Source organism: Colias philodice, chromosome 23 (assembly GCF_061535455.1).
Source record: "Colias philodice isolate Cphi_HAF_F1 chromosome 23, ilColPhil1 Martin Lab GWU primary, whole genome shotgun sequence".
NCBI classification, from domain to species: Eukaryota; Metazoa; Arthropoda; class Insecta; order Lepidoptera; family Pieridae; genus Colias; species Colias philodice.
The window spans coordinates 1,764,117-1,777,951 of NC_143108.1; the positions used below are offsets into that span (position 1 = coordinate 1,764,117).

The 13,835-nt window shown below is 31.1% G+C and overlaps 1 protein-coding gene and 1 long non-coding RNA gene across 2 annotated transcripts in view; one reads left to right on the top strand and one right to left on the bottom strand.

Moving 5' to 3' along the window:
* LOC149477868 (uncharacterized) overlaps positions 1-13,835 on the top strand; it is a 395,772-nt gene that overhangs the window by 242,262 nt on the left and 139,675 nt on the right. The gene's annotated exons all lie outside the window — the stretch shown is intronic.
* The window catches only part of LOC149477874 (uncharacterized), a 52,007-nt gene that overhangs the window by 6,116 nt on the left and 32,056 nt on the right, over positions 1-13,835 (bottom strand). Inside the window, exon 3 of the mRNA XM_089709806.1 lies at positions 3,627-3,684. Coding sequence (XP_089565932.1) covers positions 3,627-3,684 — 58 coding nt within the window. The remainder of the gene's footprint in view (positions 1-3,626; positions 3,685-13,835) is intronic.

The following is a 13,835-nucleotide window of genomic DNA, read 5'->3' on the forward strand; positions in this document are numbered from 1 at the left end:
GGAGTTAAAATTTTTGGGATTCAAATTTGTTATGAGACAAATTCCGTAAAATTAAGCCCTTATCTCTCGTTTAGTAATATTGAAGCAAAATGTGAAAGCTAATTAGCCCTAAGTCGGCATTCAAAAATACTTTCTAATCTTTTTATTACAAAAATCCACAGAAAATGTTTAAGCCAAAGGAGTTAAGCTATGAAATATAAAAAAAATGTAATAATAATAAAGATAGTTTCATATCTGAACACATAAATTAGTAGCTTTCCGCTTTACGGAATTTCCGGGATAAAACCTATCCTATGTGTTAAATGTTAATCCAAGTTACGCTCAAGGTATATGTGTGCTAAATTTAATTTTAATCGGTTCAATATTATTTGCGTGAAAGAGTAACAAACATACATACCTAAACATACACATACATCCATCCTCACAAACTTTCGCATTTATAATATTAGGTATTAGGAGGATAGGATAAAGGAGTTCTTTTCACGAAGGGATAGATAAATATAACGTTAGGTTAAATACGTTATTATTATTATAATATGTTATTTAGTTCTCTAAATATATGTTATTAAGGGCCGATTTTTCAATGCTTGGATAAAACTTATCCGTCCAATAAAGTATTACACGATAATATTAAAATGTCACGTAAACTGTCAAATACGGGCAATTAGAATACGTTTTTAAAATGGTAGTTTTATACATTATTCGACGAATAAGTTTTATCCAAGCATTGAAAAATCGGCCCTTAGAGAACTAAATAATATATAATCATACATCTACTACAGGAACATAAAGACAACCAGAAACACGTATATCAATTAAAAATTAAACAATAGGAACAGATAGCGAAATGAGGCGATTTGTAAAGAGCCCCAAATGGAGTGTAATGTAGGACGTTCACGTTAATGTTCTCAAATAAAGAGTTCACGTAGGGAGAAACACTAGAAACAATTTTGTTCACAGAATTTCTTTTATATGAGTCAGATTTGCTGGGTTATGAGCGCAAATGTGGAATGTTTTGAAAGAAATCGTGAGATTTTGAGTTTCAGGTTAAAATTTTAAGTATTTATAGTATACCTATACAATATTGTTGCCTGGTAGAGATTGCAGCTTAGCAATAAGGCCGCCTCTTGTACAAACTATACCTTTCTTATGTATTAATGTTATTCTTGTCATATTTTAGTTTGTGCAATAAAGTGTTATAAATAAAATAAATAAATATTACAATTTATAAACATGAACTTACAATTTATAAATATGTACCACGGGCGAAGCCGGAGCGGACCTCTAGTAATGAATAAAAGCTATTAAAATAATACCCTAATAGACGTTTTACAGTACGGTATTCCGAATTCCCTTGGATTTTCAAGCGTTAGCATAAAAAGCTAGGATATTCCTGTTTGCCTTTGCCTAAAGCCTTTGTGTTTGTTGAATTTTTGGAGCTCGTTTGATTGGAATGTTTCTGTCTGCATTCAGGAATGTGTTAAACTGGTTATAGGATTTTGTTTCGTGACTATTTGAAAAGTCGAAGTAAAAACTAATAATTAGTGTGCTTGAATAGAAACAGGATGTTTTGGGAAAAGAAAAATAGTTCAATTTTTTACTGAATTCGTGTGTGTATTTTACTAGTTTCTGTAGAGACTTTAATATCTTGAAACGTGTATATTTATTTTAACTTCCGCAAATATTACACTTATCATTTTACAAAACGCTAAGCGTTTGTAAAAGGGCGAAATAATACAATTTGCCTGCGACAGATACATAATACCGATACAAGAATTATAATAATTGTTCAAGCCACTTTACCTACAGCTGTAATGTACCTATTATTATAACATATTTTCAACGATCAACCCACGAAAAAGCTTTTTTTCTACACATAGGTATTATATTCCACACATTTTAGACATTGGACTCGGATATCCATGAGCATAAATGAATATTAGACACAAACTACTATTTATCTATATTTCTTTCACATAATAAAACGTTTCAAAACGTCATCCCTTAAGATCTACATCACGTACATGAACACCTAGGATGTAGGTCAAAATGCCTAGAAACGCAATTAAACACTAAATGTGTCACACAATTGCAGCTTTACCTTCACGCACTTCAAGCCTTTCTGAAGGTAAAGTTTTATTGCACGCCTCATAAGCGAAGCGTTGAGGTGGGTACTACTGTCACTTCGCGCAAAACATCTGATTTTTCAAACTTAAAATGTCTTTATGTATCATACATTGCACTTGTAAGATAATACATACACACACATATTAAGAAAAAACACTATTTTTAACGTTCATGATATTTTTGATGTCATTTTTGTTATTTAAACTAGTTAAAAAACAGTTTAAAAAAGTTCTGTCTTGGACGTCCGTGTGTCTGTATGTGCGGATCCTTTTTCTTGTTAACACGATAGCGACCGAAATACTTTACTAATCGAGTCTTTTTTTTTCTCTTACGCTTGAGTATGCTCAGGAATAGAACCCTTTCATTTTTCAGGGTCTGATTCGATGTGGTTTAATTGTTATTAAATAAACAAAAATAATAATTAATAAATATTTATTAAAAAAAAATTATGAGGCGTGCACTTTTGGATTTTCCAAATTATTTCTTTATTACTGCTGAAAAATCATTTAAATGGATACTGAACTTACTTAGGATAATAAGGAAGATTGCTGCAGAATGGTTCATGTGAATTTTATACTGTAATAGTTATACATATCATGGTTCTATTTATTAAATGTATTTGTTGGCTTTATTTTTAAAACGGTTCATTTCTTTCCTTCATCAACTAAAAGTGTACTAAATATCGTTCTGCTTCGTCCGCGTATTTTTCGTAAAAACGGGTACAAACTTTTTGCTACGCATGTATATTATATACCTACTACTAGCTGTGCTCCGCGGTTTTACTCGCAGTACTCCACTCCTGTTGGTCTTAACGAGATGATATATAGCCTATAGCCACCTAACCTCTAACACCGAAATATTTTTTCAAATCGGACGAGTAGTTTCTGAGATGAGCGCGTTCAAACAAACAAACTCTTCAGCTTTATAATATTAAAGTATAGAAGTATAGATAGGTGAAAATATAATTCTTTGTGAGTATATTTTCATTAAATTTTGTATATTATTATTAAAACATTTTACCAATGGAAACAGCGGAGTCTGAAAAACTGATAAACTAGTAATACATTGCAATTCAAGTAGCTTCATGTCTAAGTACTTATTGCAATTAGATGGCTTAAAGTCAATATATTTCACAAACCAACAGAATTAAATGAGCAGCGAGAAAGTTTAAAAATAAAAAGAACAAGTTTTAGTTTAAAAATATTTATAATCTTGGGTTAGAATTTGAATGTTTGAATGAATAGATGAATAAATGTTTGTTCCTCAATTACCTCAAAACAACTGGACGGTAGCTAGCTACTAGTTATTATTCTGTGATTAAGCTTAATAGTTTGACTTTATGTACCTTACTAGAATATAATAAAACATTAACTACTAAATATATTTTGTTTCTGACCTTTGATAGCATAGCTTTTATACTGCAATAACGGAAAAAACTAGAAAGATATAACATGATAATAAAACTGCTGATAAAAGCCAATTAAAATATTAAAAAATACCTTTTTCGCTGCATGTCGGCACGCAATCCCTCACCACTGTCAGTTCGCTTACATATTTCTGGAACAAAGACAATTTATTATTAATATAGAAATGAATCGCAAAATGTGTTGGTAAGCGCATAACTCGAGAACGGCTGAACCGATTTCGATAATTCTTTTTTTATTATATTCCTTGAAGTACGAGGATGGTTCTTATGTAGAGAAAACGTAAACATGTACCACGGGCGAAGCCGGGGCGGACCGCTAGTTGTTAATAAATATAGTTAAAAACAGGTTTTTTTTAAACAATTTTTGTATTGTCACCGAATCTTAGTAGTGTACAAAGTTTGGATTAAATATATTCGTGTAATGTGGGTCAATATTGAGTCTAAAGGAATTTCGTTACATACAAATTACAAACATTACATACAGGAGAAGCGTAAAAGCGTCTTTAAAATAAATTTCACAATTCACAATAGTTTATGTGTTACCAGATAATCCGGAAAACGATGTTCTACCTAAAGACCATTATGTAGGTCTACTCAGAACTATAATACCTATGATATCTCTAATGGAATTTTTGTAAAACATTATGTTCCTGTAACGTCTACTACCTGAACTATACTAGTCTATACTACATGAACCTTCATAATCTATTTTTAGCTTTCTAAAGTTAAAAAACACCGTAGGCCAAGAACATTATTAAAATAAATTAATTAAAAAGCATAAACCGTCTCTTTGAGATACTAAAAACTTGTAAAGGTTGTTTTAATGGGTTGCTAGCCTTAGAAAGGGTTCATAACTGCTAATATATTCAAATAGGGGAGAGTTTACGAAATTTAATGGACGTGGCTTATCTAGTCATCGTGTTTGGAATATATTTTGTTTGCCATTAAATTTTATTGAGAAAAAAATATTGTTTCACACACATACAAAACACATACATTTCGGGTTGCTTGGAAGAAATTGCTTGAAGCAATAAAGCCGCCCTTTGCATCTAATGTCCTGTCTGTGTGTGTGAAATTTGTATAATTTGTGTTGTATGCAATAAAGATTATAAATAAATAAATAAATAAATAATAAATACAATTATTAATGTTATTACCCCACGCAAAGGAAAATACACAAACTCAATTTCTTTTTATTCGTGTAAATTGAAAAATTTAACAAGTGTTTATGAACAGTTATTTAATTCAATAAGACTACTATAGCAATTGCTAATAAAAAATAATAAAGTGGTTTTACTCAGTAGGAGTATAAAAATAGGACTACTTTACTATTTTTATCAAGGAAGAACACATGAAATCTTACTCCTGATACATTACAGAAGTCAATGGATGGGCCAATTTATATGATATTTGATAAGTTACACTTCATCCACTCCAAGTAGCAAAAGAACTATAAAAACTTTGGCCATTTGCTATTGCAAAGTGCCGTTATGCTTTTTCATCGTCAAATCAAGATCTTACTCCTTATTGCACTTGACACGCACTTTTTAAATCAAAGTTATTTTCTATAAATAAAAGTAATGTTTAATATCTTTAATAAAGAGTTATGAATTGGTTATTGTAAAGTTTTAATACTTTTCCTAAAAAAGCACAATGAATAAAGCTTATAAAGTAATAAAAAGCAAAAATATTAAATAAATTAAATTTGTTATTCTTGTAGTCGTAAACCAAGTTTATTTTTGTCTAGCCCACCACCATTTTCGTAGCACTCGGTCATGGATTATAAATTTTTATCAGCTACGCCGTAGCCTTTCGTAGGCAATTTGCTACACGACTCGTAGCGGTATTGCAAAATATTTGCGTGTGTTATGAATTGTGTAAAATGAAAACGTGTTATGTACGCAAATACATTTATTTTTCTCTTTGAAAACAATAAAGGCTTGTTTTACTTAATAGCTAATTTAAATATGTAATAAGCTCCTGGTTGTTTTATACGTATATTGTTACGCAAATATTTAGCACAGTAGAGGATTATCATGCAAAACAAAAAAGGAGTAAACAAAGTTAGTCAGTTATATTTTACGATTCTAATATTATTTAATGACACATAATGAAATATACTCCCGGATATTTGACAAAATTATATCAACACTTGACCATAAAAGATGCGTGAGGGAACTTAAAAATTTTACCAAACTTTTTATACCTAATTGAGAAAAATTCGTAGGTATAAGCCTACAAATCATATATTATATTTAATATTCACCACTAAATACAATCAAACCCACAACTTATACAGCCAGGTTCTTAACCACTGACCCATGGGCATCAAACGATACGAGTCACCTAACTGCCAAACTTACTGCATTTCCTTCACATTTTGTTGAACACGCTTTATTTATGACCGGTGTAAAGTTTTGTTTTTGGCATTAAACTTTTAACACATCAGTATAGGGATTGATCGAATACTTTGTGCATGTGTAAATCTAACCTTGCTTTGCCTGTCAAATATGACCAATTTAAATAATTGTGTGTACGTTACAATTATAGAACTGAACTGATTTTATTATACTTGGCAGAGATGTAATTTATGTACCACAAAAGCTATAGGAACTACGCTACGCAACGCTTTTACCCGCGAGTTCGTTTGCGATTGAAACCGACCGTACCACAGATAGTATATTATTAACTCTACATAGTATAAACAAAGTCCGTTACTATACTTAGATCTTTAAAAGTACATTTCGCTTTTTCAATAGATAGAGTAGTTTAATAGGAAGGTTTTTGTAAGTAGTTTGTTTACATTTTAAGTATTCAGATAAATCACATCATACGTATCTACACTATATAGAAAAAGTTCTAATGATTCGCTGGTTTACAAATTTCACCCACAAATAGCGAAATAGAAATCAAGCAGTTATCAAAACGTCAGTTAGGCGTACAATGGTCACGGTTGAAGTTTTTCAATTATAACTTTCTGAAGCCCACTATCGTATCCGAGATTGAATCAAGATTTATTTCTGACCTAAGAGATTTGGAATTGCGATAGAAATAAAAAAAAAATTTATAATTCCTTGTCGTTTACGAAACTATTTGACCTTAACTTGTAGCTACAACTAGTCGAGAAATGCTATGTTATTTAAGTTGAAAATAATTTTAACTTTTAAGTACGCATATTTTATAGTTGTTAATTATCTGAATTATACGTTGATCGCGTTTCAATCTCATCTATTATTCTTCATTTTCAATAACACGATTTAAAAGAACAACAACTATACTTTGAAGGTTTCATGCCGGCTTTTTTCTGTAGAAAATGCTTTCTAAACTGGTTGTACATGATAAAAATATTACGCACTACAAAGTTTCTTGTCGACTCTATAGAAACCGGTCGTAAATTAAATCTTAATATTAATCTTATGATGATACAAAAGTGCTATAAGAAGACTAATTGAACAAATATGTTTGAGTACTAATTGAAAAAATATTTAAAATATGCTGAATTTCTGTAAAAAGTAAATAAATCCAAGTACTGTTATATTAGTTAAATATAAGTTATATATTATGTAAAATTTAATTGTAATATTGACATGATTTTAAAGAGCAACTAGGGAGTTTCTTGCCGGTTCTTCTCTATAGATACTGCTTTCCGAATCGGTGGTAAATGTTAAAAATATCTAATGACGATTCGAAAGTGCTTCTAAAAGAAGTCTAATTGAATAAATAAATGTTTGAGTTTGAGTTTGAGTAGTTCCCGAGATAAGCGCGTTCAATCAAACTCAGATATCAACCTACAATACACAAACTATTCTCTATTTGTCCACATAATATATCCTGTAACAGACAATATAAATCCCGTGCCAATAGCCAAGATGACAGCGTGTTGGGAGGTCGTTTGTTCCTGTCCCTGACGTTAAGTGCGAGTTACACTTCAAAAGATTCCCGCTTCCTGATATATTACAACGTGACTTTGAATCTTATTGCAAGATACGTACAGGATGGGACGTGGTGGAGATACACCATGTCATCAAAATATTTATTAAACTAAATTGTTACTCTACTCTAAAGAACAGAAAAATTTCAATCATGCTGGATTCCATTGATTGAATTATTCTATTCTTTGACAATTTATATTTATAAAGAATTGAATCAGTAGTAAGTATTCGTTTTATATATAAAAAATAATAATATGGTAACAGAAGTTTCTGTTTGAATCTAATATTGTATGGCATTAAATGTATTTAACGATTACTCTGTTTTTATTCTTTTTAAAATTTTGTTGAAATATTTGAGGAAAAGTCGTATGAATTTGCTTAGTTTTTGTAAATATATTTAACAGACCTAGATTTTTAATGTTCCTGAGAAACGATTTGTATTCGCTACGTTAATAATACATCAGACATTTAATGCACAGAAGAACACAGTTATGTTATTACATTCCCAATAATATTCATAACACAAAGAAGGACGCATTCAGTTTTCTTATTAGTTATTACATTTTTATATTAATACTAGTGGTCCGCCCCGGCTTCGCCCGTGGTACCTACATATTTCGCAATAAAAGGTAGCCTATGTCCTTTCTCGGGTATCAAAATATCTCCGTACCAAATTTCATGCAAATTGGTTCAGTAGTTTAGGCGTGATTGAGTAACAGACAGACAGACAGAGTTACTTTCGCATATTTTATAATATTAGTATGGATTCATTACACTTACCAAAACGTACAGAAAATCGTTTCCAATCATTGTAACATTAAGTGCTCTCACAATTAAAGACATATTATCTGCTTTCATCTCACAATTAGTACCTTTATATCCTAGATTACAATTTCGTGAAAGTGTAAACATTTCCTTAATAACTGCCTAATTAGCATCTCTGTAACTCTGAGCTTTGACGCCACGTGAATATAAAACTTGAAATATGAAGATTTTTTCCACTAAAGCTGTGTGTGAGGCTCGATTTCAATCATAAAGAATGTTCAGGAGTAGACGGTGCAAATATTTCAATTAATTTTACATTTTTTTGATAAGTCTACATTAAAACAGAGTATTATTAGTATTTATTAGCTTCAGAGAGGGGCCACTGAAAATCAGCGTTGCAACTATATTGCAACTTATGCTGAGTGGCTACCTGACTTGGCTCCACTTTTCGGCTTCATTTTATTTTATTTTACTCTTTCATTTATTATACTTGTATTGTTTTGTTTCATGTTGTGTTGTTTTAATTTGAATTAAGTATTGTATTCAGTGTCAATTGTGTTTGTTATTAATTATTATTGTGGAGTCAAATAAATGATCTTTCTTTCTTTCTTTCTTTCTTTCAAAATTGCGTTAATAAGTAGGACATATGAAAATGAATGAAAAGGAATATATTCCTGAACGATTTACGATTGTTGAAGAAAACTAACTGCAGTTTAAGGTTATAAAAAAATCTGAAATAATTTTTTAACTATGATAAGTTACAAATCTATAACTTCTCCAAAAACTATCGAAGTTAAACTCAAGTTGTACTCAAGTGTAATTTTATTTTAATTTTTCACACTCCCTTCACTTCAGCATTGCTTGGTTTAATTCAAACAAAATTCCTCTATTTTTATGCACTTAAATGAACATACATCTTAAGTTTCCCCTCATGAACTATTCTCATTTATATATAAATAGGGTCGAGTTCCGTAAGTGTCGGGTCAAGGGTTGATCTAATTTTGTGGTAAGATGTACTGACTGTATAGTGTATACCTAGTTTATGTGAATGTCTTGAGGCTATTTTATTAAGGGAATATGTAAAATGGTAGAGGTTTTTTCATGGTAGGTTGAGCAAAGATGATTGGACTATTTTGGTAGCTTTTGTAGATAAATAATAAGAAGATATCTAGCGATTTGAGTAAATATGGTATAATAAATAAATAAATAAATATTATAGGACATTATTACACAAATCGACCTAGTCCCACAGTAAGCTCAATTAAGGCTTGTGTTGTGGGTACTAGGCGACGATAAATATAATATTTAATAAATACATATATAGATAATAACACCCAGACCCAAGAACAAATAATTGAGTTCATCACACAAATATTTGCCCTGACCGGGGATCGAACCCGGGACCGTCGGCTCAGTAGGCAGTTACTTTACCACTGCGCCAACCGCGTCGTCAAAATAATATTCTTCTATCGCTTATTTTCATTGATACAAACAATTTTCATACGAAAATACATTATGTGTTAATTATAAAACAATTAAATTGTAAATGCTAATCGTAGAAGATAAATTGCAAATTTTATAGCAAAACAACATATTTTTTCATAAGCTATTTAAACTTTACTTGACCAGAAATAACTAATTGACAAATTTAAACAATAAAAAAAATACGTGTGGCACTCGAGGACTGCCGCGGTAAAGCTATTGCATAGCATCGCGACGCTGTGCCGGTTGGAGTCGGAGGCGTTAGGTTTTTTCGTTACGGAATTTTTACATTCGGTCGCCGCGCTCAAAGTCTGAGATAAAAGCTATGAGATAAAAATATAAAATAACAACAAATATCTAGTACAAATAGTATTAAAGCTTGCAACGACTAATAGTTTACGAAGTTGGAAAACAAAGTTTCATCAATATTGTCAGGTATGAGGAAAGTTAAATAAACGGATTTGTTTTTCCGTTTGTAGATAAGCGAATGAATAAATATTGCGAGGAAAATAAAATATCTAAATCATTTATTGAAGTGAAACTTCTTTATCGGGGTTGGAAAAAAATTTAGTGTAACATTTTTCCGTTACGCGCCATCTTGTTTTTATCCCTACCACGCGTGATTGACGTATTTCTGTAAAGTTGCATATAGTAAATTATTTTTGAAAAATAAGGTTATAAAGAAGTTTCACTTCTTACGTGTGTACACTAATACACGCACACATTTTTTTTTCTTTGTCTTACATTGCATAGTTACATCATTAGTGTTCTTAATCGATGTAAATAGAAGCAAAATAATAGATATCCTGCACAACATAGTATAATCTGTATAAATCGAAGTCGTTTCTTGCGTCTGTCTGTATGTATGCTTAGATCTTTAAAACTACATAACGGATTTCGAAGTATTTATTTGTTTTTTTATATGAATAGAGTGATTCAAGATGAAGGTTGTAGTATAAAATTTATTAGAAAGCAAGCAAGCAAAGCAAGATTAGAAAGCTTGTCCAATATATTTTAGTGAAACTGGTACAAATTGCAGTAGCATAAAATTATTGTGAAGGATAGGCCGCTATTCATTTGTTTTATTATTAGGTATATTAATATTACACGTATACTGTATATTGACTGTATAACATAATATTATACTTCAGCTGTATATCATAACAATAGTTGTGAATAAATAAAAATAAATTGACTTTGTTAAAAATAACGCAATCTAGAGTAGAGGCTACGTACGTCAAAAATTCATAGATAGCATAACATTGTGAAATGAAATAGTTATTTCGTTGACTGTTAAATTGCCAATTTTAAAGCAAATAAAATAACCCGTTTGCGAGCTACAGTGCTACAGACAGACACACATAGCGGTCAAACACATAGCACCCCTCTTTCGTCGGGGGCTAAGAACACATGAGTACTAAGAACGCACAAAAAATACACGCACATATTCATATAATACATACAAAAGCTAGCTTACTATAAGTTTCCGAGGTGATCGTCGCACCAATTAATATAGGTAATAATATTTAATATTTTATGACAAATCCAGTCTGTGTTATTTGTTCCTATCGAAGATGAAACACAGAAGCAATCTGCGCTGACAATTGCAATAAACCCAAAGGCGACATTTAAATTGAAAACCTACAAAGAAAAAAATACTTAAAAAAACATTTATAATAAAATGGTATACAAGAAAAAAAAAGCAAAAACCATGTTTCCGAATTTCGGGTAACTACATATCGCTATTAACCCCGAGGCGGCAGCCCTGGTATTTGACAGGTCTCTTAAATACCAATGAACAAGCTTTTTTCAGCATAAAAAATACAGAAATGTACCTTACATTTACTTAATTTATAACAAACGAATACCTCTGATGTAGCAGCAAGATTAATTGTATGTTTACCAAACAATAGCTGCTGGTGCCCCGGTAAAATGGATTAACTCCACCGAAATCACGATGTAGGGCTGTCAAAAGTATGTTTCTATTTTTTAATAATAGATTAGTGTGAGAAGAAATGTTGGCAAATTGTTGGTTGCCAATCATTATGTTATCTCGAATGAACTAAACAATTGTAAACAGTGGACACAAGCACTATTTTAATTTGTAATTTTGTACACACATTATTTTAAAACCTATAAAGATAAGAAGATACCAAATATAAAATAAATTCGAAGTGCCTTTCATAATTAAATAAATTAATATTATGTTTTTTTTTCACTTATTCATGCTGCGGTGACCTGACGTAATTATTATAAGGAACATTAAGGGGATATTAATAACGTCATTTAATATAAACATTTATTGTACCAACAATAAATTATAACTATTTGTGACAGCCCTAACTCTAGGTACTATTGAGAATGAATCGACCCCTAATGAATTGAGGACGTCATCGTGATTCGTTGGTTCAAATGAGAGCTATTTACATAACACTATTATGCCCATTTGATTTTATAAATGTTCACTATTTTCGTACGTTTTCCACAGAATATATTTTTGCAAATTAAAGATGTATTCAGAAAGAAGTAGAAACAGTATGTTATAACTTACATTATCACTTTCATCATTTTCTATAACATATTATAGAAATATAAATATAATCTATAATAAGAAAATCATACCAATGGAAAGATGTTTAAGGTGGTTAAATGAGATAAAAATTAAGAAAATTTGGATCTGTGGAAACAGAATGTCTAACTAAAATATTAAACGTTTTATTTCTGTTTATATAAATCGATTGAATTGTTTAAAAATTATTGAAATTAGCTGTGCTCCGCGGTTTTACCCGCGTGGCTCCGCTCCGTTTGGTCTTAGCGTAATGATACATGGCCCACACATACATGGCCACAGCCTTCCTCGATAAATGGGCTATATAACACCGAAATAATTTTTCAAATCGGACCAGTAGTTCCTGAGATTAGCGCGTTCAAACAAACAAACTCTTTAGCTTTATAAGTATAGATTTAGTATTAGAATTTAGAGGCCTGATCAACCCGCGCAAGTGAAGAAGAGTAAGTAGTTAATAAAATATACCATTGTACCACTTTATCCAATTTTCAGTGCCTTGAGCGATCGTGACTCAATTTTTGCCAATTCACGTTTCTCTTTTAAAAGTTTCGCGATGGGGGAGAAGTTCTAAGGAAAAGCATTTGATATGAAAGGTGTATTAGGGAAATGTTATAAAAATTAATTCTCGGAAAAATGACTAATCATAAAGTCACAATTTTGAAATAAATTTTGAATCGAAAGGGTTGTTCTGAATTTTAAGAAGAAATACTGACTAGCTTTAATCCGCTTCACTCAAGTGTTTTCCGCGTTTTGTGTTAACGGAGGCTATAATCATAATATTTTTTGTTCAATATTAACAGGATTCGATTACATAATATGTATTTTTCGTAAAGGTAGCTTTCGTAAAGTACATCCTACTTTAAACTTCACAGCAATAGTAGAATTACAGATATTTCAATCCATTGACAATTATTGTTAAGAAAAATCTGATACCCCAAACTTCTACACATGTATAATGCCGGTTCAAATGCTGGTAAAGGAAATCTCCTTTTAATACTCGAATGAAGTTAGCTTTCGTATTTGCCACTAAAATCAAGTGCTTAAATAGCGTTGCTATTGGTTACGTTATTTTATGCCTCTCCAACAACAACATTTGAATCTAGTTTTATAATAGAAAATCCAACCTCCATCCAACATCTTAGTTTCCCCGTGACCACGCTTGCTGTAAAGTGTGATAGGTAGAATAAATCGCATTTAAAATCCGTTAGTCTTCAATTTCTAAAGTAAATATACTCACGTGAAATCAAACATGGAAATACTAAATCCATTTTGTATTCTATCTGTTTAGAACTAATATAGAATATTTCGGATCCTCGCTTCTGACCATTATTCAAGCCAGACATGATTGATCATGCAAGGATTGTTGCTAAAAGCTAAACTCTGAATACCCTAATTACGGCACCTGGTGTACGTTTATTTATGCCGTATGCATTACACATACATTCATAACAGTAGCTTTGCTTGGCTATGAAAATGCCTTTAGTAAGGGCCGGTGCAGATATTATGGCGGAGCGCAGCGAAGCCGCTCTTTGTA